We start from the raw sequence: 25,952 nt of genomic DNA on the forward strand, positions 1-25,952 counted from the left end.
AGGGGCAAGTGATCATTAGACCGGGAAGGGTAGAAGGAAAGGTTAAATTCAACCTTTTGAATTAAACAAGAGTAAGTTCTAATGTTCTACAGCACAATGTGGTGATCATTGATAACATTTGGTTTTGTTCTATGGAGAACCAGAGAGGCGTTCCCAACACACACAGAATTGTAAATAGCTATGGAGACAGAGACTCTAATAAATCTGATTTTATCATTGCACATTATATGAGTATTAATTATCTTATTATTCATATATCAAAACACTACATCCTATTTTATGCATATGTACAATTATTACATGGCAACTAAAGATGAAGTGTGTAAGGCTGGGCCAACTGCTGTTGTGGAAGACCATGGTTAGGTTCCCACACCTACAGAACAACCCACAACTAACTATAACTCCAGTTCCTGGGGATCCAGTGCCCTGTTCTGATCTCTACAGGCTTCTGCTTTCTTGTTATGCACCTGCATACATTCAGAAACAGCACACACACACACACACAAACACACACACAAGAATACACATACGAAGAAATGAATGAATTGTGCTATTCTTCTTTCACACGTTAAAAGCATGTCAATTGCTATGGAGCAAGAAATTAGAAATTCTACATTATAAATCATAGGACAAATTGGTTGTGGTTTTCCATTTTTATAATTAAATGAAAATATTCTAAGCTACTCACGCAAAACCTTTTAAGTCTGTTTGATGTGTGGGTGTAAAGGAGCCTATGATCACCATCTCAGGCATGTTTAAAATGCTTGACAAAGTTAGTTGGGCCATGCATCTGCAATACTTCTGTAAAAGTAAAACACATCATTTCATTGCTAGTCTAGTCTACTGAAACATTTAAGAATGAAGATACCACTTCTTTGTCCTGATATATGGGAAATTTTAGAGGAAGCTCACTCATTTTAAGCTAACGTAGATATACACCCTCATATTCAGCATATAAATAAGTATTTTCTTTTCCAAATTCTTTGCTTTTAGAGGAGACTGAAAGTGCATAGGCTGTACACCCAGCAGTGCTGTGGAAAGCCATACTGCTCTTTATTACTATTGCACGGAATGCAGTACAGGTTCAATAAAATTGAGAACTGCTCTAGCCTGTTTGTTTTAGAATTTCTCATAAAGTATTTATTCTCCTCAGTTCTATGGCGCTCTATTAATGCGTTAACATGTTGTCTATAATTTTCCTAGAAGACATTTTGTATCTTATGACATTTTACAATTGAGGAAATTCGGTATTTAAGCTAGAATGTAGTCACTCCTCCTCATCCAAAATCCTAGCCTACAGGTTTGTTAGCGAGAGTGGTTTCTTCACATTACATTTGACTCTAAAGCCTATTTATATAATGAATGTCAAATTTATTTATAAAACTCTCTTTGAGAATGAAAGTGACCTTTTATTCTGGCTTATATGGAATTTTATGGTGTGGAGAAATTACCTTGTGATTATTTTTTGCATGATTAAAAATTTGCAGAGTTCTTATGGCTCCAAAGAGCCTACCTGTAATAAACAGCTTTCGCCTTCGAAACCACAAAACAGGTCTGAATTGCTTGAGCATTAGAGCTAATTGCCTGCCTACTTCAAAGGCAGAACTGAAAATAGAGAGGGGGAGAAAAAAAACAAGCCTCACAGAAGCAGGGGCATGGCAGAGGAATCCACCACTCAGAGCTCTGAGCTGCGGCTTGGAGAAGCCAGGCAAAGTTATGGCCTCAGAACTGCTGTTTGCCATTAAGTTGATGGGAGCGTCTATCCCACAATCTTTCCCTGCTGTGGACACAGAGTCTTTGTTCACATTCAGATTTCTCAAACTGCTGCCGGGGTCAGGCTGAGGTCAGACACCACAGTGATGTATAGAAGAACATGTCTGGGAATTTCTCTCACACTTGAAACACATACCAGAAAATGAAGACGAGGAATTTACAAAAATCTGGCTGATGAGACCCAGATTATACTGTAGCCTGCTTTTTAATGCTTTCATATTTTTTTTCTTTTTCTGACACACAATGTTTTATTAATGGGGGTTGTGATAGCCCTAACAATTTTGTGTCCCCTGGAGATAAGGCCTCTCAGTAGCACTCTGACACTTCATTTTCTAGCCCTGGGGGAAGGTCCAGTAAATCTACTCAAAGAAGTCTTGCATCCTTCCTCAGGATGAGTTGAAAAGTAATTGTCATGAGCCTGGCACTTGATACCATGTCACGTGTGCATGTGGACTTGGCAGGGACACAGCCTAATCTGGTCATGATCTCAGCCTCCCAGTTCTTGAAGTCCTCTCAGGGACCGTACCCACACCCTAGCCAGCTGCTGTGAAAACCGGCAGATGTGGGGGTGGGGGCGGGGTGGGATGCTCACTGCTTATCATCAATAGAGAGAGCAATATAGAGCTACCAAACACTGAGGGTCTGTCTTCTTAAACGAAATCTTCCTGCATGTCTGTGCAAAGCGGCACCTTGTCAGGCAGTTAGATTGTCTTACCAAGGCTCTCTCCTCCATGCGAATAGGGCAAAGCTGGGAAGAATGCACCCGTATTCGCGTATCTTGGGGGGGGGCTCTCAGTTGGTCCCCACTCTTCCTTGAAATATATTAAATGTCCTGTTTTTCCTTCTTACTCGCACAGTTGCAGAGCATGGCTGAAAACTGAACCACTAAATAGATTTTTTTTTTGTCCTCAGCTGCTACATATGACAGTGGATATTTCATTCTGCTGCCAGAATGTTATTAATAAAACATGGGGTGTGGAGAGGGCCACGATTTCCCCTTTCAATCACGATAGCATTTGCAATGAAAATTTTATTCAGTGTGTAATTTTCAGTGAATGCTTGACACTTGAAATGTCCGTAACAGCATTTTGTATGGTTATTGAAGGGTTAATTGTATCATGTTCTCTGCATAAAAGCTCTGCTTATCAAAAGCAAATAGAAGAGTGTATGCAAATGTGTTCTGATGACCTTTTGCCTTTCCAGGGTTAATTTATATGGTCATTAAAGATTTTATGAAATTGTACAGCCTGGTGCTTCAAATCCCATTTTACCTTCTTCTCCTAATTTATGTAATTCCTACCTGAACTGGGGAATATGGCTTTTATTTTTGTGCTGCAGTGAAAACAGCATGCCATGCTGTGGGGAGTTGTGAGCCTGGTTATCTGGCATTACTCAGATTGCTAAAAATTCATTAAAATGTGACATCAGCACACTGAGAGACAAATGATCGCAGGATGAAAGAGAACAGTGGGCCTTTCACGGATTAGTGCTGCACAACCCCAGCATAGAGGCTAACTGCGTAAACAGATTAATCCACCAGCAGTGCCATGGCTGAGATTTACAGAATAATTAAGTAGGTTTGGGTTACTATGAGGATTTCCATGTAATCTAGCTGATGTGATTCTGTGAATGAGGTGTGGGGTGGTACAGTGGTCTTACAAGTACCGTGCTATGACAAAGCTCTGTGTAGCTCTCCTTTACAAACAAATCCCCAGTGGAACTGAAGTTTAGGTATCTTATCTAAAGAAGTTTTAAGGAATCCATCCAAGATTTGAAGTCGGCCTGCAGGAAGAACACCTGTCCTTTATGTGAACCACTGTTTCCATATTATCTCACTGAGAATTTCTTCTGTGTGTCCGGCTTGTTCACATGCCTGTGCTCCTAGTCCATGAAAAGTTCAACAATTGAAATTATAGTTTTCTTCCACCCATTTCCCCTTATCTTTTGCAAGTTAAATTATAGTATAAACAATTTATTACCATTTAATAACATGCAAATATTCTCTTAGTACAAAAATGCCATACTTTTGAAGAAAAATTTGCATTAGTATAGTTAATATAGTATAGTTTTAATGTAGACTTCTGCTTCAATGCATTTTTTTTAGTAGGAAGTTGTATAGATAATTCATAGGTCAAACTCAAAGATATACAGGGTGATAAAGGTCACACAGTTGATATTAGTGGACATTTTCTGGATTTATCAATTCTCACTGACCCGCTTTTTTAACAGAAGATCATAGTGAAGAGGCAGGAGGAGTTCTGAAGCCTACCGAAGTGACTGAGGATAACGAGACGGAGACACAGAGGGACAACAGCGAAGGCAAGAACTCCAAGAAAGACCCTGGTAAGCTGCTCGGCTGTCTACTATTCCTTCTCCTATACTCATCCACGCCCCGAGGCCAACCTCCCTTCCCTGCATCCCCCAACGAAGCTCATTAAACGCCTTTATTCATTTTAAACTGTCTGAACATTCCCACTACTATTCATGGTGTGTGCATTTTGCATGTGATTTCTATCAGTAGCCTCCCATTGACCTATTTTTAATCATAACCATCTGACAGAATAGATGTGGATAAGTTGAAGAATATTACAGGATGACTAGTGAGATTATTTTTTAATCAAATCAGTTTGTGTGCTTGTAATTTTTTAAGCGCCTTTCATTAATCTTAGCTATACTTGTGATTCCTCTGATGGCATATTAATTTTTCATAAGCTCAGGATTAGATATCACTTGAATTTTATCATTCAATCATATGCACCCTCCCACACTATGTAACCCTAAAAAGAAATGCTTCTCTCTCTCTCTCTCTCTCTCTCTCTCTCTTTCAACTTACACTCAGGAATTTGCCCTTTTTAAGGGCATCTATTTGAGGCATTTCAAACAAAATCCAGTGGAAAAGTTTACAGATGATTCGGCCTAAGAAGGAGGAAATATCATTGAAAAGGGATTAGGTGCTGGGCAATTTTGGTCTTCTGGAATAGACAAATCCCAGTAATGAAAGCTACTGTCTTTGAAAACAAACCTTCGTGTCATGACATTTACTTGTGCACAAACAAACCCTAGGCCAGCATCTGGTGTGGATACCTACGGCTTTTTCTGTGTTTGATTTGGCAAATATATGGCTTCATCCATGCTTTGTATGTATGAGATGGAAATCTGTGGTCGTGATGAATATTACATTGGCCACTTTTGCTGCACGCTATACCTAGTTTTATTATGTTGGACTCATTGATGCAGAAGAAGTGCTGAAACGAGTTCAAGCCTATTAGTCTCAGGTAGTCATCTATCTTTTCTCTGAATTCCAGTGACAGCTGCATATAAAAAGCCCTGTGTTCAGTAGAAAGATACAGGAGTGGACAAAATTCATCATTTTTTTGCTTATGAGTTTATTTAAATCTGAACTATTTAAATCTAAACTATCACATATTTGTAACTCAGTTATTACATGCTTAAATTTTGCATTTCCTTTCAAAGGTATATGAAGGGTTCTTTTCTTCCTCCCCAAACTCTTTAATGCTAAATTTCTCATAACAGTCCAGTGAGAAAGGCCTCATTGTTAGTTGCTTCTAGGACACAGTGTCCAACATTTGATTCTAATTTGAGTTAAGCAAAGAGGATCTAAGGTTAGTATTGCACCTAAAGCCACCTCTGTAAAGACACCATAGCAGTATAGGTGGACTCGTGAGGCAAATGACATAGACTTTGAAATACCTATTGTTGGGGACAGCCCCATGGAGATCTCATTTGAAAAAAAGGCTGAAAACAGCAAGAGAGCCAGTTTAGGCCATCTAAGATGGACCTCATTGAGATGAGTAACTTGCCAGTTTGCTGATAGTAGAATTCTCTTTGGTGTTTGATGCACTTGTTCCAGAACAGACTGTAAAGCATTTCCCCTTTGTTTATCAGAGGACTATATAAAATAGGAAGAAATCACAGCAGGGTTCACTGAGTGCTCATAGATGTAGAGCATGAAGCTTGATATTAACACCTATTGCCTAGGATCTTGTCAGGGATGGGTTGGGGGAGCATTTTTAAAAATGGATCCTATATTACTGTTGAGCATCACAGCAGAGAGGCAGGAGCTCTGTTTTCACCATGCAGTTTACTGCTCTGCATAAGTCGTGGGCTCAATTGCTCCCTAAAGGCCCGATGAGTTATTGTTCTTCTTTGATTCCTAATTGTGCCATATAGACAAGGTTGGGGTATATGGGAAGGCAGATCATTGCATAATGGCAGTTATTTAAAATAAACGTTATCGCTGTAAAAACGCATCCCCAGGTACAGAGAGTTGAAAATGAGCTCTAACCAAGAGCCAACTAAAAGCAAAGGTTGAGATGCAAATATTTAGCTTTGAAACCTTGCAGCCTTTAAGACAGCTCTTGTTACTTAAAACGAACACGAACTTTAAACAAAGTTCTGTGCTTCCTGAATTGAATCTTCTGGGATTGAAAATTTATTCCATGATGGTTGTTCTTTGTAAAAGTGTATTTAATGATTAGATAACCACTTATTTATATTCTTTTGTTCTCCTACTAGTTATTATTGCCAAAGGAAAAAGCAAACTTACAAAGTAATTGCTATGTTAGTATCGTACATGGGAAAATAGATTGACCCCACTTTAACCTCGGAATTTTTAGGCAAGAAGGAATTAGCACATGTCTGGAGCAGTGTGTTGGTAAGAAGCGGCTGTGTTCTGTTGCTAACATTAATCTGAAGGACTAGAGCTTTCAAAGTGAGACTTGACAATATGCAAGTTATATTTGCTGAATATTCATTCATAATAGAAAAGCTTCCTAATGCCTCATTTATATTGTCATTTAAATCTAGTGCCACTTTAGATTAATTATAATCCAAATTATAGCTCAGTGCCGTATGAGAATTAATATAGAGTTTATCCAGATTAATACATTTGCATTGAAAATGTAATATGTCTCTGCCATGGCTAAGGGGACCACTTTTTAATAAGGGAGTAAACATGAAGAAAGATGGAAATTAACCTTCATTATTGCAATTAAAATTATCCTTCCATTCTAGTCTCATTAGAAAAAATACTGTATTGGTAATTATAATTTTGAATTACTTGAGTTGAACAACATCTGTTACATCTGAATTTTAAAGTATTCAAACTTTATCAAATATAGATACTTGTAAGTAATAACTCAGCATTTTGATTTATTGTTTTTCAAGGTTCACTGTAACATGTGTGTTATTGGATTTCCTGACTTGTTATGAATATAAACCATTTTACAGCCTTCTGTATTTTAGGGATTGAGAATTAAGTAGGCGGCATCTGAATTGAAATGAATTATGTCATTTTTATATTAGCAATTTCTTGCAAGTTAAATAATCCTGTAACTGACAGATAATCATTGACTCATGTATTTGGCAGTGCTTATTTGTAATTAGACTTCATTTTTTAGTTAAAATTCATTAAAATGACATTGTTCTTTGAGAATATTGTGGTGTCCTTAACGATACAAAATAAATTATGATCTCATTTCAATTTTTTTTCTGCTCCAGGGTAACAAACAGGGTTTATTTCAAATGAAGTTGCACATATAAACTAAGAGTAATCACAAAACTTAATCAAAAGCTTTCCTAAAATTAATTGACCTCATTTAATACAAGGCATTTTTCTAGCATAACACAATTCAGGTAAAAGACAGTAAATTTGATTTCCTGTAATTTACCAGCCATGCTTCAGTATTAAATTTGATATAAAAATAAACAAAAAAGAATGTATGAAATGGTACATAGGTCACCTATCGAGCCACCTTGAAGACCTGCTCATACTCTAGAGTGTGTCTTGTTACTGAGTCCTGGAATTCTTGCCTTCTATTATTATCAAGAATCACTAAATTAATCAATATTGATGAGCATAGAAATTAAAACAGTATATCACTTACATGTACATAGTTATTATCAAACGTTTACACCAATGAATAGGCTTTGTATAACGATGCACACCTTCCAACCATACTGTTATTCATTCTTTAAAGTATCCTTTATAAATGTTCACGGAAATGGGTTCATGGCTGAATATTTAGTAGAATTAGAAGTATCTAGAAAGTTAATTTTACTTCTGATGTCCCAAGACACTTGCAAACAACAAATTAAGGGAATTATTTTTCAGCTTGTATGTGACAGTACAGGGAATTTAGTCAAGTTATTATTTGATCTTGTCCATTAAAGAATATAAGGGAATATGACATGGTATTACTCTCTTCAGGAAACACTGTTACTCATTAATGGAAACTTTTAAAGAAAAGTCAATCAGGAGAAGACAACTGATAGACATTTGTTATTTTAAATGACAATCATTTTGTACAAGTTGGTCTGACACATTAAGTAGCTAATTGTATTGGCAAGTATGTCCCACATTGCTTTTCTTAAAGAAGTTAGCACTTTAAAAGTGACACTAAGAGTACGTGCTTTCTTTGTTTGGAGAAATAAAAATAAATTTTGATTCCATAATTGTGTGAAAGCATCCCAGTTTGGGGAAATCTCATTGGACATCAAATACTTGAATATTTTTAATCAATATAATACGAGTTGTAAGTCTTTTTTTTCAAATTTACACAAATGTTACCTTTTCAAATAAGTGGAATAATACATGTACAATTTTTCTAAGAGAATGAAGTAGGTACAATTATACCACCTCAAATAAAAACAAGAAACAGTATCTAAAAAAGTATGTGAGCGACTGACTGCTATGATACATGCACCATGCACACCAAAGAAATAAAACCACAGTCATCTTGTCAAATACATCCTATTTTAATTTTGGTTACTTAAGAATTACTCTCATATGTTTAATTTTCTTCCTGATTTTTAAATTTCTGAAGCATTTATATGGTCCAAAGCATTCATTCTACTTAGGGTAGAAATAGAATAAGATTTTTTTTTTTGTTCTGTCTTTTTTACTTTCCATTTTAACTTGTTTCTAAAACATCCTTGACCTCGTTTTTAAATTAAAACTGGGTTATTTTGTAAAAAGGTGCAATTTGTTCATTTATAAGAACTGTATGTGGACTGAAAAAAAAACCAAGCTAAATCTTCATGTGCAGCATACAGGCAGATTGCCCTGGACTGTGCTTCTACGTGGCGTCTGATAGCAATCAATGGTTTAGCTCCACTGCCTCTCAAGATGTATTTGCACCCAGTTGTCCAGTGGTAGTGTCCTCACCCTGGAAATAATTTAGTTGCAAATTGACTGGAAGATGGTGAAAATTGAAAGTTAAAATTAGAAATACTCATAATAAACACCAGAAAAAAGGTCAGATGATGCCGTGCTATGATGAGATTGGAATGGCTGGTAAATGAGGTTTTGTGTTTGTCGTGAGATGTATGTGACATGCCTACCTGATGTCGCTGTAATATCCAGCTTCTAGAGGAGATTACCAGGCAAATTGATGCTGCAGAGAATTTTCTGTTAGATTGGAAAATTAGAATTGTGCTCCCCCCTTTTGATGTATGTGAGGTTTCTACACATTAATACTGCTCAACTGGGTAAAATTTTAGTCATCATTAACACAAATATTTGGATTAGACTCATAAAGCAGTTGTCTTCTTAAGATTCTTGCTGTAGTGTTATATGCATAGCTAGCTACCTTCTAAAACTCCCTTGTCCCCTACTCAAATCACCAATAGCAGAAATGAATTAGATATTCAATTTTAAAATGTTAAAAACTCTAAATCCCATCATAACAAACATATTATTGTTTTCATTTCTGAATTATAACTCATCAATCAGCTGTTCTCAGGATTTTGAAATATTCTCAGGACTTATGGATTTAGAAATTCATGTCATTGTACATGAGAGAAAATAACGATTTTCTAAGTCAGTATTTGTGAATGGGAGTAGATTTGCTTTAATGTGATAAAGGCATACTGAGACACCAAAGAACACATGTTATTGATGAAACTTTCAAGGCCATCTAGGGTTATCTAAACAGAAGACAGGAGTACGGTTTAAAATAGATGGGCAAAGTCCACTCAGTGGACAGAAGGAAGAATGGTTTTTGTGTTCTGAGATTAGCATCATATACAACTGCATGCCTGGTTTTCGTTGTTGTTTGATCCAGTAGATTGAGAGTCACAATTGCGTTATTTACTCCGATTGTAACACTACATTTATAAATTGAGTTGTCCTATCCATTTTGGGAATTAGGAGTAATCACCCCAGAGAAGGAGCTGAAAGTCAACGTGTCAGGGGGCACACAGCCACTCCTGCTGGCAAAAGAAGAAGATGCAGGAACAAAAAGGTCAAAACCTACAGAGGACAATAAATTTTGTCACGAACAGGTAAATATGTAGTTTTCCCATTGGTGCATGAATTCTTTTTATTTTTGTTTCTAGGTTTTTAGTCATTTCCAAATCGCCAACTCTGTGTACTAATGAAAGGCACAGAGACTAGTACTGCCTCTTGATGTTACGCCACACAGTCTGAAGGGATCAGATTATAGCAGCTAATAATGGTCATGTTTATTCAATCTTTTCCAGTTCTACCAGTGTCCTTATTGTAACTACAATAGTAGGGACCAAAGTCGGATCCAGATGCATGTCCTGTCACAGCACTCTGTACAGCCAGTCATCTGCTGTCCCCTCTGCCAGGATGTCCTCAGCAACAAAATGCACCTCCAGCTGCATCTGACCCATTTGCACAGTGTGTCTCCCGACTGTGTGGAGAAACTGCTTATGACAGTAAGGATGCTGAAGGCTAATGCAAAATTGATGGGGCCTGTATTGTTATCCATATACATCTGTAATGATGGGTTCATAGAAAGTAATTTCCCCCTGAGCTCCAGGAAGGTCTTTATTGACTCTGCCATCTAAGTCACAGTGGAGACCCATTTGTGGTCTTTCTTGTTTAGAAAAAAAAATACGATATTAAGTATGGCTTAATTAAGGATGTTTGTGGTTCTTTTTGTAACAGTGAAATGACTTTTTTTTTGGTACCTTTAGCTTAAAAGTTTCTTGGTTAACAGTAGTCCTCCCAAAACCTTAACGTCATAGCATGAAAAGAAGAATATAGAAATATAATAACACTGAAGTGATAGATGTCCCTGTTTGGGTTAGAAAACTGTAACTGTAATATCTATCTATAATATCAATCTATCTATATGTCTGTGTGAATATATATTCCAGAGTACATGTATATTCACACTTACATATTCCAGTATACACATATATTCAAATATATATTCAGTGACTCCAGAGCACACTTAACACCAATCCCTTTGGTGTTCCAAGGTGCCTGTCCCTGATGTAATGATGCCAAACAGTATGTTACTGCCAGCAGCTGCCCCCGAGAAGTCAGAGCGGGACACGCCTGCACTCATGTCAGCGGAGGGGTCTGGAAAATACTCAGGTATGCTTACCTTATGATGCTGCTGCATGTAGAAAACTTTCAAAGCTTGCCGGTGACAGTGCTCCCAAATTATCCTCCAAAGACACACACATACACACTACATACACATATATATTATCTTTGGGGGGTTACAACAACAAATACTCTATTTACTTCATTCCCAGCCCTTTCTCTCCCCATCCAACTCCTCCTGAGTCCTCGCCACTTCATTATTCTTTCACACACATTTGGTGTTGCCCATATGTGCATGTGTTTAGAGATGACAACTTCAGATTGGGATTGGGATTGAACCACCTATCAGGGTATTCATTCTTGAAGAAAACAGATTCTCTCTCTCTTTCATCAATCATGAATTGTTTGTAGAAGAGATCCCCCTTGTAAGACTCCTCCATCTTCACAGACATTTTTCAGTGACACAAAGGAAAATAACTTAGGCTGCTGCTCAGAGCATCATTTTCTGAGACCCTTTCACCATGACTATTTCTACCATCCTTAGAGAATTCTAGTAACAGATGGCCAAGAACATTCAAATTATGCTGAGTCGGGAACACCAAGTTCATGGCCCTTGGTAAAGCGCTTATTGCAGTACACTGTGGTTATTTTTGACTGGCATTCTTCTCTGCCCTTGAATTCCTTCAGGTCAGGAGTGATTTCCTGTTCATCTTCTAATGGACACCTGGTATAGTGTTTGCACATGGTAGTAACCCAATAACAGTGCTACACAGATTCAATTAGGGAAACATCATTCCTGGCTCCCACTTACACTTACTGACGTTCAAGTGGTCCATGTTCTTACCACAGGATATGTTTCTGCTTTCTCTTCACAGGTGAAAGCCCAGTGGATGACAAAAGTATAGCAGGTCTTGAAGAGTCAAAGGCAAGTGTGGAAATAAAGAGCGAGGAGCAGAAACCAGCAAAGGAGTCCTTGGAGGCCTCAGAATGGAATAAAAACAGCAGTAAGGACGTGAAAATCTCAGACCCTCTGCACGATCAACTGAGCGAGCAACCCAAACGGCAGCCCTTATCAGTTTCTGACCGCCATGTTTATAAGTATCGTTGTAATCATTGTAGCTTGGCTTTTAAAACTATGCAGAAGCTTCAGATACATTCCCAGTATCATGCAATTCGGGCCGCCACAATGTGTAACCTCTGCCAGCGGAGTTTCCGTACATTCCAGGCTTTGAAGAAACACTTGGAAGCGGGCCACCCGGAACTGAGCGAAGCTGAACTCCAGCAGCTGTATGCCTCCTTGCCAATGAACGGTGAGCTCTGGGCCGAGAGTGAAACGATGCCCCAGGATGACCATGGCCTAGATCAGGAAATGGAGAGAGAGTATGAAGTGGACCACGAAGGGAAGGCGAGTCCTGTAGGAAGTGACAGTAGCTCTATTCCAGATGACCTGGGCTCTGAACCAAAGCGGACCTTACCTTTTAGAAAAGGACCCAATTTTACCATGGAAAAATTCCTCGATCCATCTCGTCCTTACAAATGTACAGTGTGTAAAGAGTCATTCACCCAAAAGAACATTCTCTTGGTCCATTATAACTCGGTGTCTCACTTGCATAAATTGAAAAAGGTTCTGCAAGAAGCCTCCAGTCCTGTCCCCCAGGAAACCAACAGCAGCACAGATAACAAGCCGTACAAGTGCAGCATCTGCAGTGTTGCGTACAGCCAAAGCTCGACCTTAGAGATCCACATGAGGTCCGTGCTCCACCAGACCAAGGCTAGGGCTGCAAAGCTGGAGCCAAGTGGGCACCTAACTGGTGGGCACAGCATCACAGCCAATGTGAACAGCCCTGGCCAAGGGATGTTAGATTCCATGAGCTTAGCTTCAGTCAACAGCAAAGATACCCACTTAGATGCCAAAGAATTAAATAAGAAGCAAACTCCCGAACTAATCTCTGCTCCGCCTACCCATCATCCACCACCGCGGTCACCAGCACAAATCCAGATGCAACTTCAGCACGAGTTGCAGCAGCAGGCTGCGTTCTTCCAGCCACAGTTCCTAAACCCAGCTTTCTTGCCTCATTTCCCAATGACCCCAGAGGCACTGCTCCAATTTCAGCAACCCCAGTTTCTCTTTCCATTCTACATACCTGGGGCAGAGTTTAGCTTGGGGCCAGATCTGGGCTTACCTAGCTCCGCCACGTTTGGGATGCCAGGTATGACAGGAATGGCTGGTTCCTTGCTCGAAGATCTGAAGCAACAGATTCAAACGCATCACGTTGGCCAAACGCAACTTCAACTTCTACAACAACAAGCACAGCAATACCAGGCTGCACAGCCCCAGCTGCCGCCGCAAAATCAACAGCCGCCCCCACCACAGCAGCTGCCGCCGCAACAGCAAACGAGCAAACTGTTGAAACAAGAGCAAGGTAGCCTGGCAAGCACAGACTGCCAGCTCATGAAGGACATGCCAGCTTACAAGGAGGTGGAAGAGGTGACCGAAAAGCAAGAAAAACCAAAGCCAGAATTTACAAGTGATAGCGACGGACTCAAAGACAGCAAAGACACAAAGAAGCAAAAATCCTTAGAACCCTGTATTCCTCCACCCCGAATCGCCTCAGGGGCCAGGGGAAATGCAGCCAAAGCTTTACTGGAGAACTTCGGGTTCGAATTGGTTATTCAGTATAATGAGAACAGGCAGAAGGTCCAGAAGAAGGGCAAAATTGGAGAAGGCGAAAACTCTGACAAGCTGGAGTGTGGAACGTGTGGTAAATTGTTCTCGAATGTTCTTATTTTAAAGAGTCACCAAGAACATGTGCATGGGCAATTTTTCCCATATGGAGCACTAGAGAAATTTGCTCGCCAATACAGGGAGGCCTATGACAAGCTTTATCCAATTTCTCCTTCCTCCCCAGAAACGCCACCGCCTCCTCCTCCTCCACCTCCTCCCATGCCACCCGCACCCCCACAGCCTTCAACTCTGGTGCCCGTGAAAATCCCAAATGCAGTCTCGGCCCCTCTGCAAGCTCCACCACCTACTCCTCCACCACCTCCACCTCCTCCTCCTCCACCGCCTCCTCCGCCTCCTCCCCCGACTGCACCCCCACAGGTCCAACTGCCTGTTTCTCTTGATCTCCCCCTCTTTCCCTCGATTATGATGCAGCCGGTCCAGCACCCTGCACTTCCCCCTCAGCTCGCCCTGCAGCTGCCACAGATGGAGACCCTCTCTGCTGATCTCACTCAGCTTTGCCAACAGCAGCTAGGGCTCGATCCCAGCTTCTTAAGACACTCCCAATTCAAACGGCCACGGACCCGGATTACGGATGATCAACTCAAAATCCTGAGAGCTTATTTTGACATCAATAATTCTCCAAGTGAAGAACAAATCCAAGAAATGGCAGAGAAATCTGGCCTCTCCCAAAAGGTCATCAAGCACTGGTTTCGCAATACACTCTTTAAAGAGAGACAGAGAAATAAGGACTCTCCATACAACTTCAGTAACCCTCCTATAACTGTTTTAGAAGATATCAGAATTGAACCACAACCCACGTCTTTGGAACATTACAAATCAGACGCCTCATTCAGCAAAAGGTCATCCAGAACAAGGTTTACGGACTACCAGCTTAGGGTTCTGCAAGACTTTTTTGACACAAATGCTTACCCAAAAGATGATGAAATAGAACAGCTATCTACTGTTCTCAACCTCCCCACCCGGGTTATTGTTGTATGGTTCCAGAACGCTCGTCAAAAAGCACGGAAGAGCTATGAGAACCAAGCAGAAGCTAAAGATAATGAAAAAAGAGAACTCACCAACGAGCGGTATATCAGAACAAGCAACATGCAGTACCAGTGTAAAAAGTGCAATGTGGTTTTTCCCAGAATCTTTGACTTGATCACACATCAGAAAAAGCAGTGTTATAAGGATGAAGATGATGATGCCCAAGATGAAAGCCAAACAGAAGACTCCATGGATGCTACTGACCAAGTGGTATATAAGCATTGCACTGCATCTGGACAAACAGATACAGCCAAAAACATTGCAGCCCCCACCGCCAGTTCAGGCTCTGGGGCTAGCACACCCCTGATTCCATCGCCCAAGCCAGAACCTGAGAAGAGTTCTCCAAAACCTGAGTATCCTGCAGAAAAAACAAAGCAGACCGATCCCTCTCCTCCTTCTCAAGTCACCAAGTCAGCTCCCCCATCAGTACCGACTTCTTCAGAACCACAACAGACACCCATATCTCAGCCCCCACCACAGCCACAGAAACAAACCCAACTGATCGGAAGACCTCCCTCGGCTTCTCAAACTCCAATCCCTTCCAGTCCACTGCAAATTTCCATGACTTCTCTTCAGAACACACTACCTCCGCAGTTACTCCAGTACCCATGTGATCAATGTACCATTGCCTTCCCAACCCTGGAACTTTGGAAGGAACACCAACACATGCACTTCCTCGCTGCTCAAAACCAATTCCTCCACTCTCCTTTCTTGGAAAGGCCCATGGACATGCCCTACATGATATTTGACCCCAACAATCCGCTGATGACCGGACAGCTGCTGGGGAGCTCTCTCACCCAAATGCCACCACAGACTAGTACTTCCCACACCGCAGCCCCCGCCAGTGTTGCTGCTTCCCTTAAAAGGAAATTGGACGATAAGGAAGACAATAATTGCAGTGAAAAGGAGGGTGGAAATAGCGGCGAAGACCAACACCGCGATAAACGCTTGAGAACCACCATCACTCCGGAGCAGCTCGAAATTCTCTACGAAAAGTACTTGCTGGATTCCAACCCTACCCGAAAAATGCTTGATCACATTGCACGAGAAGTGGGGCTGAAGAAGAGAGTGGTCCAAGTCTGGTTTCAGAACACGCGTGCTCGAGAAAGGAAAGGGCAGTTCCGGGCGGTGGGTCCTGCCCAGTCCCATAAACGGTGCCCATTCTGCAGAGCTCTATTTAAAGCAAAGTCAGCCTTAGAAAGCCACATTCGCTCTCGCCACTGGAACGAAGGGAAGCAGGCAGGTTACAGCTTGCCACCAAGCCCTTTAATATCCACAGAGGATGGGGGAGAAAGCCCACAGAAATACATTTATTTTGATTACCCATCTTTGCCATTAACTAAAATCGATCTATCTAGTGAGAATGAATTGGCCTCAACAGTGTCAACGCCTGTTAGTAAAACAGCAGAGCTGTCTCCGAAGAATCTTTTAAGTCCTTCTTCTTTCAAAGTGGAATGTCCTGAGGATGTCGAGAATTTAAATGCCCCTTCAGCTGAGGCTGGGTATGATCAGAATAAAACCGACTTTGATGAGACATCGTCCATTAATACGGCTATTAGTGATGCCACCACAGGAGATGAAGGGGCAGCAGAAATGGAAAACCCAGGAGGATCTGCCGAGGTGAAACCTGCTTTGTCTCCGAAAGAAACCAAAACTCTCGACTCTTTGCCAAAAGCAGCAACCACACCCACCACTGAGGTCTGTGATGACAAATTTCTCTTTTCTCTCACCAGTCCATCAATCCATTTCAGTGACAAAGAAGGTGACCATGACCAAAGCTTTTACATCACCGACGACCCTGATGACAATGCTGACCGCAGTGAAACGTCTAGTATAGCTGACCCCAGCTCACCAAATCCATTTGGGTCTAGCAACCCCTTTAAATCCAAAAGCAGTGATCGACCAGGTCACAAGCGCTTTAGAACCCAGATGAGCAATCTTCAACTCAAGGTCCTCAAGGCTTGCTTCAGCGACTATCGGACGCCAACCATGCAAGAATGTGAAATGCTGGGAAATGAGATAGGTCTGCCCAAACGCGTCGTGCAGGTGTGGTTTCAGAATGCCAGGGCAAAGGAAAAGAAGTTTAAAATCAACATAGGAAAGCCTTTCATGATCAATCAAAGTGGAACGGAAGGCACCAAACCGGAGTGTACCCTCTGCGGTGTGAAGTACTCTGCCCGCTTGTCTATTCGAGACCATATTTTTTCCAAACAGCACATTTCCAAAGTGAGGGAGACCGTGGGCAGTCAGCTTGATCGGGAGAAAGATTACCTAGCTCCTACCACCGTTCGACAGCTAATGGCCCAGCAAGAACTAGACCGTATAAAGAAAGCTTCCGACGTGCTGGGCTTAACAGTCCAGCAGGCAGGCATCACAGATAGCTGCTCCCTCCATGGGATCAGCTTGCCGGCAGCCTACCCTGGACTCCCCGGCCTTCCTCCAGTCATTCTTCCTGGAATGAATGGTCCTTCCTCCTTGCCTGGATTCCCTCAAAACTCAAACAGTAAGTCTCTTAAAGGAGAGTCAGTTGAGCTAATTAGTTGGCAGTAGGTAGCCAATCACATGTAACCATGAAAGAAATGGAACATTTACATCATTTACATGCCCTCATTCCAGATCTGAAATTTAAATTATATATATATATATATATATATATATATATATATATATTTGAACAACACATATTTATACACATACACATATATACACACAACACACATACACATGCACATGCAACATGCATATTTATTAGGTATAGTGGTTAGCCAGGAAGGAGGTAAACCTGAACACACATTGGAAAATTAAGTATTGCTATATCACAGCTGTTCGTAGAAATGGATTATTTTTACCATTACACAGTCACCTCTTGGACATATTAACTTGTTAATTTGAATCCTATATGGCTTTGTGTTTGTTTGCATATTAAAAAGGTAACACACTAAAATATGCACTCACTGGTATTTTCTTTTCCAAGGGACATTTTTTTTTGCTTTTTTTTTGTATTTTTTATTTTCTGTTTTTGTTTTTCTCCTTTGTTTATTTTCCTGCCTCTGAGGTTCAAAATTAAGAGTTCTTGTGTCACAGAAATCTACTCACATTGCACCTCCCAAGCAATAAAGCTCATGTTGAGACTTCAGTGACTAAAAACCTGACTTAGGTTTTCCTTTGCAGGTTAGCTTCTTATGAAATGTGATGCTGGTACCACCACTGCTGCTCTTATTTCAGGGAATTCGCAACTTAAGAAATCTCCATGACTCGGTATCTTTCTCTCCTCCGTTCCCTCAGCCAGCTTTACAGTCAAAGCATAACAAAATGGTAGAACTTCTTGAGGTAGCCTCAAATACGGAATCCAGTTTCATGTTCACAATAATAGAATTTGCGTAGGATTTTTATTAATATAGTAAATCAGGCAGTCAGATAACTAATATTCAATACTAGTTATACACAGTCACTAAAATATAAAGGTATATTTTTTTTGTAATTTGATTTACATTTAAATTTGTCTGTGTTTTTTTTCTAAAATTATTTTTAAATACTTTCTTTAGACCTATCACTTGCTCATTTTATGTATCTGCAAAGTTTAAAATGAATGACAGAAAAACCTGTTCTCATTTTTATAAATTAGAATTTTATAATTTATTTGAATTTTAAAGTCTGCTAATATAATCCTTCTCTAACAAAAACTCAATTGCCACTGGGATCTTAAGTTGTCTTTATTCTCACTTCTAACTTAACATCCAGTGTCCTTTTCAACATTGCTGCCTGCTTCCTTCCCCATCTGGAATGCTTGTTGATTTCAGGTAGAAGTTGTGTGGTACCAGAGGAGTATCTTCAATGTGCCTCCCCTTAGCTACACAGGAACTCTTCATTTTAGCAAAGTTATTTCCTGCTTAATTATCTGGATACACTTGGGACCTTAAATATGAGACCTATAATAGCACATTTGGTTACTTTGTAGTTCTATTTTGTCTGGGTGGCATGGTGATTTTTAATGTGTCTGATGTAGAAATCCATAACGGAGCAGTTAAATAGAGTTTTTTTTTAAAAGCTAATATGGTCAAAACAATTGGAAGATCTATTTCTTATTTTATATATTGATTTTGACTTTCAGTGATTGTGCCATCAGCTTTTTTAAATTTTCATCAGCATTTTTTTTTCCTCTCCACTGGGACAGAGACCTTTTCTGGGACACAATAACATTCTGCCAAATATGTGATACTACTGAGTTCATATGAACCCAGAGGCTCATAAAAAAGGAAGAAAGAAGGAAAGAGATATTTATGAAATTAAACTATTTTTTTCATGCAACTCCACAATAATAAAATTTATATCCTCCTCTGTAATATATTTATAAATACCAACATTCCCAGGTAGATGTTGTGGGCAGGTCCTCCATGGCTAACGCAGTTAAAACCTCCAGGTACCCAGGAACTCACCACCTCATCTCTTGCTTTATTAAACTGTGGACAAAAACCAACCAGGAAGTGTTGTAAAGATCAAAGTTCCACAAATGTTGCTGCCTACTAGAATCTGCAATTTCTCTTGAAGTAGTCTTTAGTTTGTGAGTGATTCTGAACAGTAGCATTTTAGTAATCAGCAGAGCTCCATCTGGTAACCTGAGCTCCACACCTCCAGTCTCCATATTCTGTAGATTAGATTTATTTCTCTTGTGTAGAACACAGAATGCTTTAAACACCTCATGGAGTAAGGCTGGCCATTTATCCACCTGCCCATTTTCTTCCTATTGTATTTTTTCTCATCAAGTGTATACCTCCGTTTCATGGTGAAATGTGGACATCCCAGCAAATAATAACGAATGAAAATTCTTCCCAAGTTAAGTGTGTCTGTGTTTGTTTTTCTGTAATCATTTTATTGGCATATTCATCGCATGTGGTGCTGGGTCTCATAAAGACAAGTTATTCAAGTATATCATGCACATATATCATGAACATATTCATCCCCCCACAAGCCCTCCTTTCTTCCCTGCCTCCTTTCCACTAGTCTCCCATATGCTTTCTTATTATGCACACACATATATGTACATATATGTGCGTGTATGCACATACATACATATCAGTATACATACTTGGTCCTGTGGCTCTACATAAAATCTAGGACCTACTAATGAAGATAAAATCAGAATATTTGTCTTTTTGAGTCTAGCTTGTTTTGCTTAATATGATGACCTCAGTTACTTCCACTTTCCAGGTGGAGCCTTAATTTTATCCTTCTTAGGGCTGAATGAAACTCAATATGTGTATATGCCACATTTTCTCTACTCTTTCATCTTTCAAATCAAAACTACATGGAAATGCATCTCACCTCAGCCAGAATGGCAATCCTAAACAATATTACAATCCTGGCTGATGAGAATGACCAGAGACGAACACCTTTATACAGATACGGGCGAGAAGGTAGCTTATTTACACTGCTAGTAGGAATGCCCATGAGTGCAGACAATATGGACATCAGTGTGGAGGACTATCAGAAACCTAAGTGTTGATTCACTCTGTGCCCTACCTACACCTCTTCTGCATATATCACCAACAGACCCAGTGGCTTAGGTATAGAATCAGCCTAGATGTTCACCAACAGATAAATAGTTATGTCTCTATTTTTATAAATGTACAGGCTCCTGTTACACTTTATTAACTAAATAGCTATTCTGGGGAAATATGGCATTGTTATCTTAGATCCATCTTAACAAGATTTGGTTATGAAAAAACAAATTCATTTTAAATGTCACATCCCTTTGAAGATGGCTTTGAAGATTTTGAAATACTAAAACCTTCTCCAGTGAGTATGAGCCATTTGATAAATGAATGACTTTGTCCAAAGGCTGCACCTCCAATGTCTGCTACTTGCAAATACATTGTAAGTTCTATTTATGCACCCCTAACTTTCTAAATTTATTTTCTTTTACTGTTATTTCCCAATAATCATAGAATTTCCTTTACTTTCAAGTTATTTTCTTCTAATTCATAGTTCTTCTAACGTAAGGGCAACAGCTAATGTATTTTCAGTGTTATGCCAGTAAAAGCATTGCTGTTCATTTTTTAAAAGGTAAATTATTGGAGACAGGTGAGATTCACAGAAATCTCTGTGAGTTTGAGGCCAGCCTGGTCTATAAAAGTTAGTTCCAAGACAGTCTCAAAAGCTATAGAGAAGCCCTGATACAAAAACCAATAGATAGATACATAGATAGATAGATAGATAGATAGATATAGATAGATAAGTAGAGAGATAAAAAGACAATTACTGTTAGTTTAAATTTCTTTTTCACATTTTATAGTGTGTTGCTGTTGTAATGAAATGCAGAGTGAGAAAATGGCAGTAGAATGTTACATGATTATTTATAAAATACCCTGAAAAATATGAAAAACTTTAAACTTGCATTTGTCTTTCAGGCCATTGATTTCACTTTGCTCAAAAATGCTAGAAAAATTACTTTATTTTTCTGTTTTTAACTTATTTTTCACTTTAAAGCACTGTTTGATTTTAAACATTTCTTTAGTTTTTAGAAATACTAACCAGCCTTGTTTTCTTAATAATACTTTCTTTAGTTACTTATTTTGCAGTATTAAAGATAGAACCCAGGGCCTCAGGCATTATGGGAAAACAAACCCTCTAGCAATGGGCCCCTGACAGAGAAACTCTTCACATACTTCGTTTTAAATTTTCTGGCATATTTGGTGTAAATCTAGGTAAGACTAACACCATAATAATTTTGACACAATTAACTTTTGCCCCATGTACTTAATTACTTTTAGTTTTACCTCAAAAATGAAATTTTCTTTGAATAGAAAGCCTGCATTTTAGTGCATTGTGAAGCAGGTTTTCTGTTTCTGTTTTGTTTTTGTTTGTTTGTTTTGAGACAGGTTTTGTTGGAACTCACTCTGTAGGGCAGGCTGGCCTTGATCTCTCAGAGAACTGCCGGTCTTTGCCTCCTAAGTGTTGGGATTAAGGTGCTCCACCATCTCTCAGCGAGGCAGACATTTTCTTGTGGAAGGATTGTTAACAAGAATAGACAATTATTTCAGCAAAACCAAAAGAAAAATGATAATTGAATAAGACTCTTCAGAGTGAACTTTTTAATCTCAAATGAAGTTCCTAAAAAAATTGCAGTAGATGAAAAATAGGGAAGAATCTGTTCTTAGCACAGGGGCTACATGTAATACAATCCTCGAATTCTGGATATCATGAATTCTAGCTCCAGTTTGTTTTATTTTGGGGCTACCACAATTTATTCTGTATCGTAATTATTATTCAGTTTTCCTCCTATGTCTGTTGTTTTTCGCATTTTTGCTACTGAACTTTTGACTATAATTTTTTACAGACATATATTACTTACTGGAAAATTTGCCCTTTGTGAATTGTATCTGCTTTTTCTAAAATTTTTACTGAATGACTGGTTGAGTCATCTTATTTATTAAGATATTAAATTCTTAAAACACATTGCTGTCTTTGACTGGGTCCAGTATGATTCCTCCAGCAGCTTTCTAAGGCATCCTTTATTTCATTATGCCCTCTAGATTGGACCATGGGAATACCGTCTAGTGGGAAAGCTGGGGCTGACAATTAATGACCCATCTATGGTCCTCCCTACAAGTGCTCTTATTCATGTCTCTTAGATCCCTAATATTGCTCTTGTGTTCTTGTGTGAGAGAAGTAGTCAGCCCAGTTATTTTCTAAGAGTTAAGATGGGAAATTTCTAAGCGGAAGGAACTGCAGTTACTGATCATGAGGATGCCCGCTTGTATTACACCTCAAACTAAGATCGGCTGGTGAATGAAAAAGTAAGCTGGCTACTGCTGTGTTATCATTGTACCAGACAATACCTTAAATCATGTCACCACCTAAATAACTCAAGCTTGAAATTTGACAGTTAGATGCTAACATAGTATGGACTGTTGAGGGGTGAACAGCAGAGAGTGTTGTGAAATAAGGATAATAGAAAAGAAAAGAAACGAATGTCAAAAGTTAGATGTTAACATGGTATGGACTGTTTGGGGATGAACAGCAAAGAATATCATGGAATCAGGACATTATAAGGGAAAGAAACATCAAAAATGACCCAAAGCTGGGCATGTAGCTCTTGGCCACCATGTTTAAATCTTGGGTTTGATTTCCAGTATAAGACAAAGATAATTTAGTATGAAATAGAGCTTTTTCATTAATAACGACTTCATTGCTCTCTCATTTAAAACAAAAGTTGTATAAATAAGAAATTCAGAAGAACATGAAGATACCAGATACCACATAGTAAGTCAAGGGAGTAGGACTTCACTCCCAACCTATAGCTGGCTGGATTAAGGAACAGCGAAGGAGAGATTCCCCTCTCATTCCCATCCCACCCCTACAAAGCTTAATCCATTTTCATTGTAAATTCATTTTGATTGAATGAACGAGGCTTCGCTAGAATGTGGCAGCTTGATATCACCTGATACCAGTTATTTTCAAGGAATTTTCAAATATTTTAAATGTAAGAATTGATTCTGGGTCACTAGACTACAAGCCTTGAATGGCAACTGTAAAATCTGACCTCTTCTCTAACTCTTCGTGCTCCTCCCTGCTAGCAATATGAAGTATTTCATATCTTATTTATAAAATGCAATGCTCAGTGTGTATTCTCCCTGACCATCGAGGCTATTATGAGGCTGCTTTTTAACAGGATGGAGGGTCCTTAGAGATAATCATGATTATGGCTATAGAAACTGTTCACAGTCAGATCCGAGAAAGGATGGGTATGGGAAGGGCAAAATGAGAAGCTTCCAGGAATAAGGGAGACTGAAACACTACGGTTGTGAGAAGGATTGGGGAGATCAATCATACTAGGCACACATGCACACAGATATCAAAATCACGGATTCTCTATGCCCTCATATGATAGGACATAGTACTTATATTCAGTTATGCAATCCCTAACCATATATTTTAAATTATACAATGTAAATACTATACAAATAGTTTTAACGTTATCTTATTTAAAGCGGAATGACAGAGCAAAGAAATCTACATAGGTTCATTATGATGCAATTTAAAAATATTTTTAATTCATGTTTCATTGAATCCCTGGCATTAGAGCCAGTGTATATGATTGAATGGTGAAATGCCAGCAAAGAAACTGTTTACTTTTCACTAGAGAATGGCCATGAGAAGTTTCTTTCTTGTGTACGTTTGTCTGGCTTCCTTCTTAGCAGCTGCATATTGCATTTGGTCTGGAGGCAAGACTATACCCCTAGCAACAAGATGAATCGTACGACCACTGCCTGTGCAGCTATGCATTGTTAACTGCATTTTATTCATTCTGGATTGATTCTCTCAGGTCACAGAGGCACCAACACACTCCTTGTCCTGAGTACTTGGCAAAGTCTCTTTGTTCAAGCACAAAGTACCAAGGCTCCCTTTAAGATTCGGAGGATTCCTTCAGCAATTAACATTTACGTTTAAAAACATGGCCTGGAAAAGCACAGGCTTTTACAGTCCCCTTTCAACCTTTAGCTCTCCTTCAGTTCCCCAGAAGACTCTCTGTCTGGTAAAAGTGGCTTAGTTGGTTAGTTAGTTACCAGCTAATATATTTCACCGAGAACTGGGATCCAGGTGAAGTCCACTGCACTTCCATCCTCCACACCTTCACACTGCCTACTGAGCACCAATTTCCCCCTCTGAAATGGGTGGCAAGTAGTTTCCTATGTTATCAGCAAGCATGTTTTATTGAGGGTTCCATTAGTCCATCTGTTGGGGAGGTGAAGAATAACTCAAGTTCCACCCCTAGCAATGAAACTGTGGTTCTCTGTGCTCAGCTCTGGACTGATCCAGCTGTGTCTTCCTTCACTGCTGTTTGATTTTATTGGGTACTTGATGATCACTTACTGTTACCACTCACTTAGGTCATTAGCCTTTTCTGTCTATGTGAATGTGTTCTATGTACACAGAGGTTTTAAGGCTATTTGAAGGCTAATTACTTTAGTGAAGATGCTAATTGTAGGGCCATTTAGTGAGGATGAAGTGAGTCTCCCATCCTATAGGTATAATAAAAACAAATATATATATATATATGGTTTAAATGAGGCCCAGAACAGCCATCTTGTAATATGCCTCCTTTGGAAGTAAACATTGTTGTTTATCATGACGTCTTTCTGTTACATGTTTCATAATATGAGAGCCTCTTATATTCTGAATAAAATTCTGGTAAAGTTTGCAGTCCCTCTTCTGTGGAGTTATGGCAGGAGTTTAAATTAATGCAAAGAATACCATAACCACAGGTGAGTCCTAAGCTAGCCAGTGTCATGGCTTTTTATGTTTGCGAAATGCATCGTCTTGCTGTCCCAGGTCTGTTTAGGTGTTAAGCTTGCAGATGTTGTTCCTGAACTGACCGTGGCCATCTCTCTGTTGTTTTCAGCTTTAACACCTCCTGGCGCAGGCATGCTTGGGTTTCCTAGTTCAGCTACTTCGTCTCCTGCCCTGTCTCTCAGCAGTGCCCCCACCAAATCTTTGCTGCAGACTCCACCACCGCCGCCACCACCACCTCCTCCTCCTCCTTCATCCTCTCTGTCAGGACAGCAGGCCGAGCCACAGAACAAAGAATCTGAGAAAAAACAAAGTAAGCCAAATAAGGTCAAAAAAATCAAAGAGGAGGAATCGGATGCCATTAAACCGGAAAAGCATCCTAAAAAAGAGGAAAAAATCTCATCTGCTCTTTCAGTGTTGGGCAAAGTGGTAGGGGAAACACACATGGACCCTACCCAGCTGCAGGCCTTGCAGAATGCCATTGCTGGCGACCCAGCATCCTTCATAGGAGGACAGTTCTTGCCATACTTTATTCCTGGGTTTGCTTCCTATTTTACACCTCAGCTCCCTGGAACAGTGCAGGGAGGCTACTTGCCACCCGTCTGTGGCATGGAGAGTCTCTTTCCCTATGGTCCCGCAGTGCCGCAGACGCTGGCGGGGCTGTCCCCAGGGGCACTGCTACAGCAGTACCAACAGTATCAGCAGAGCCTGCAGGACTCTCTGCAGAAACAGCAAAAGCAACAGCAAGAACAGCAGCAGAAACCAGTTCCTGTCAAGACAGCCAAAGGCGAGGGC

The 25,952-nt window shown here is 39.8% G+C and overlaps 1 protein-coding gene across 1 annotated transcript in view; it reads left to right on the forward strand.

The window, feature by feature from the left end:
• Nucleotides 1–25,952, forward strand: part of Zfhx4 (zinc finger homeobox 4) — a 156,368-nt gene that overhangs the window by 126,958 nt on the left and 3,458 nt on the right. Inside the window, exons 4-9 of the mRNA XM_041667514.1 lie at nucleotides 4,003–4,116; nucleotides 9,944–10,077; nucleotides 10,276–10,476; nucleotides 11,026–11,143; nucleotides 11,971–17,370; nucleotides 25,270–25,952. The exon at nucleotides 25,270–25,952 is cut by the window's right edge and continues 3,458 nt beyond it. Coding sequence (XP_041523448.1) covers nucleotides 4,003–4,116; nucleotides 9,944–10,077; nucleotides 10,276–10,476; nucleotides 11,026–11,143; nucleotides 11,971–17,370; nucleotides 25,270–25,952 — 6,650 coding nt within the window. The remainder of the gene's footprint in view (nucleotides 1–4,002; nucleotides 4,117–9,943; nucleotides 10,078–10,275; nucleotides 10,477–11,025; nucleotides 11,144–11,970; nucleotides 17,371–25,269) is intronic.

Source organism: Microtus oregoni, unplaced genomic scaffold, assembly GCF_018167655.1.
Source record: "Microtus oregoni isolate MIOR12 unplaced genomic scaffold, Mior012 000017F_ref0000208, whole genome shotgun sequence".
Taxonomy (NCBI): domain Eukaryota; kingdom Metazoa; phylum Chordata; class Mammalia; order Rodentia; family Cricetidae; genus Microtus; species Microtus oregoni.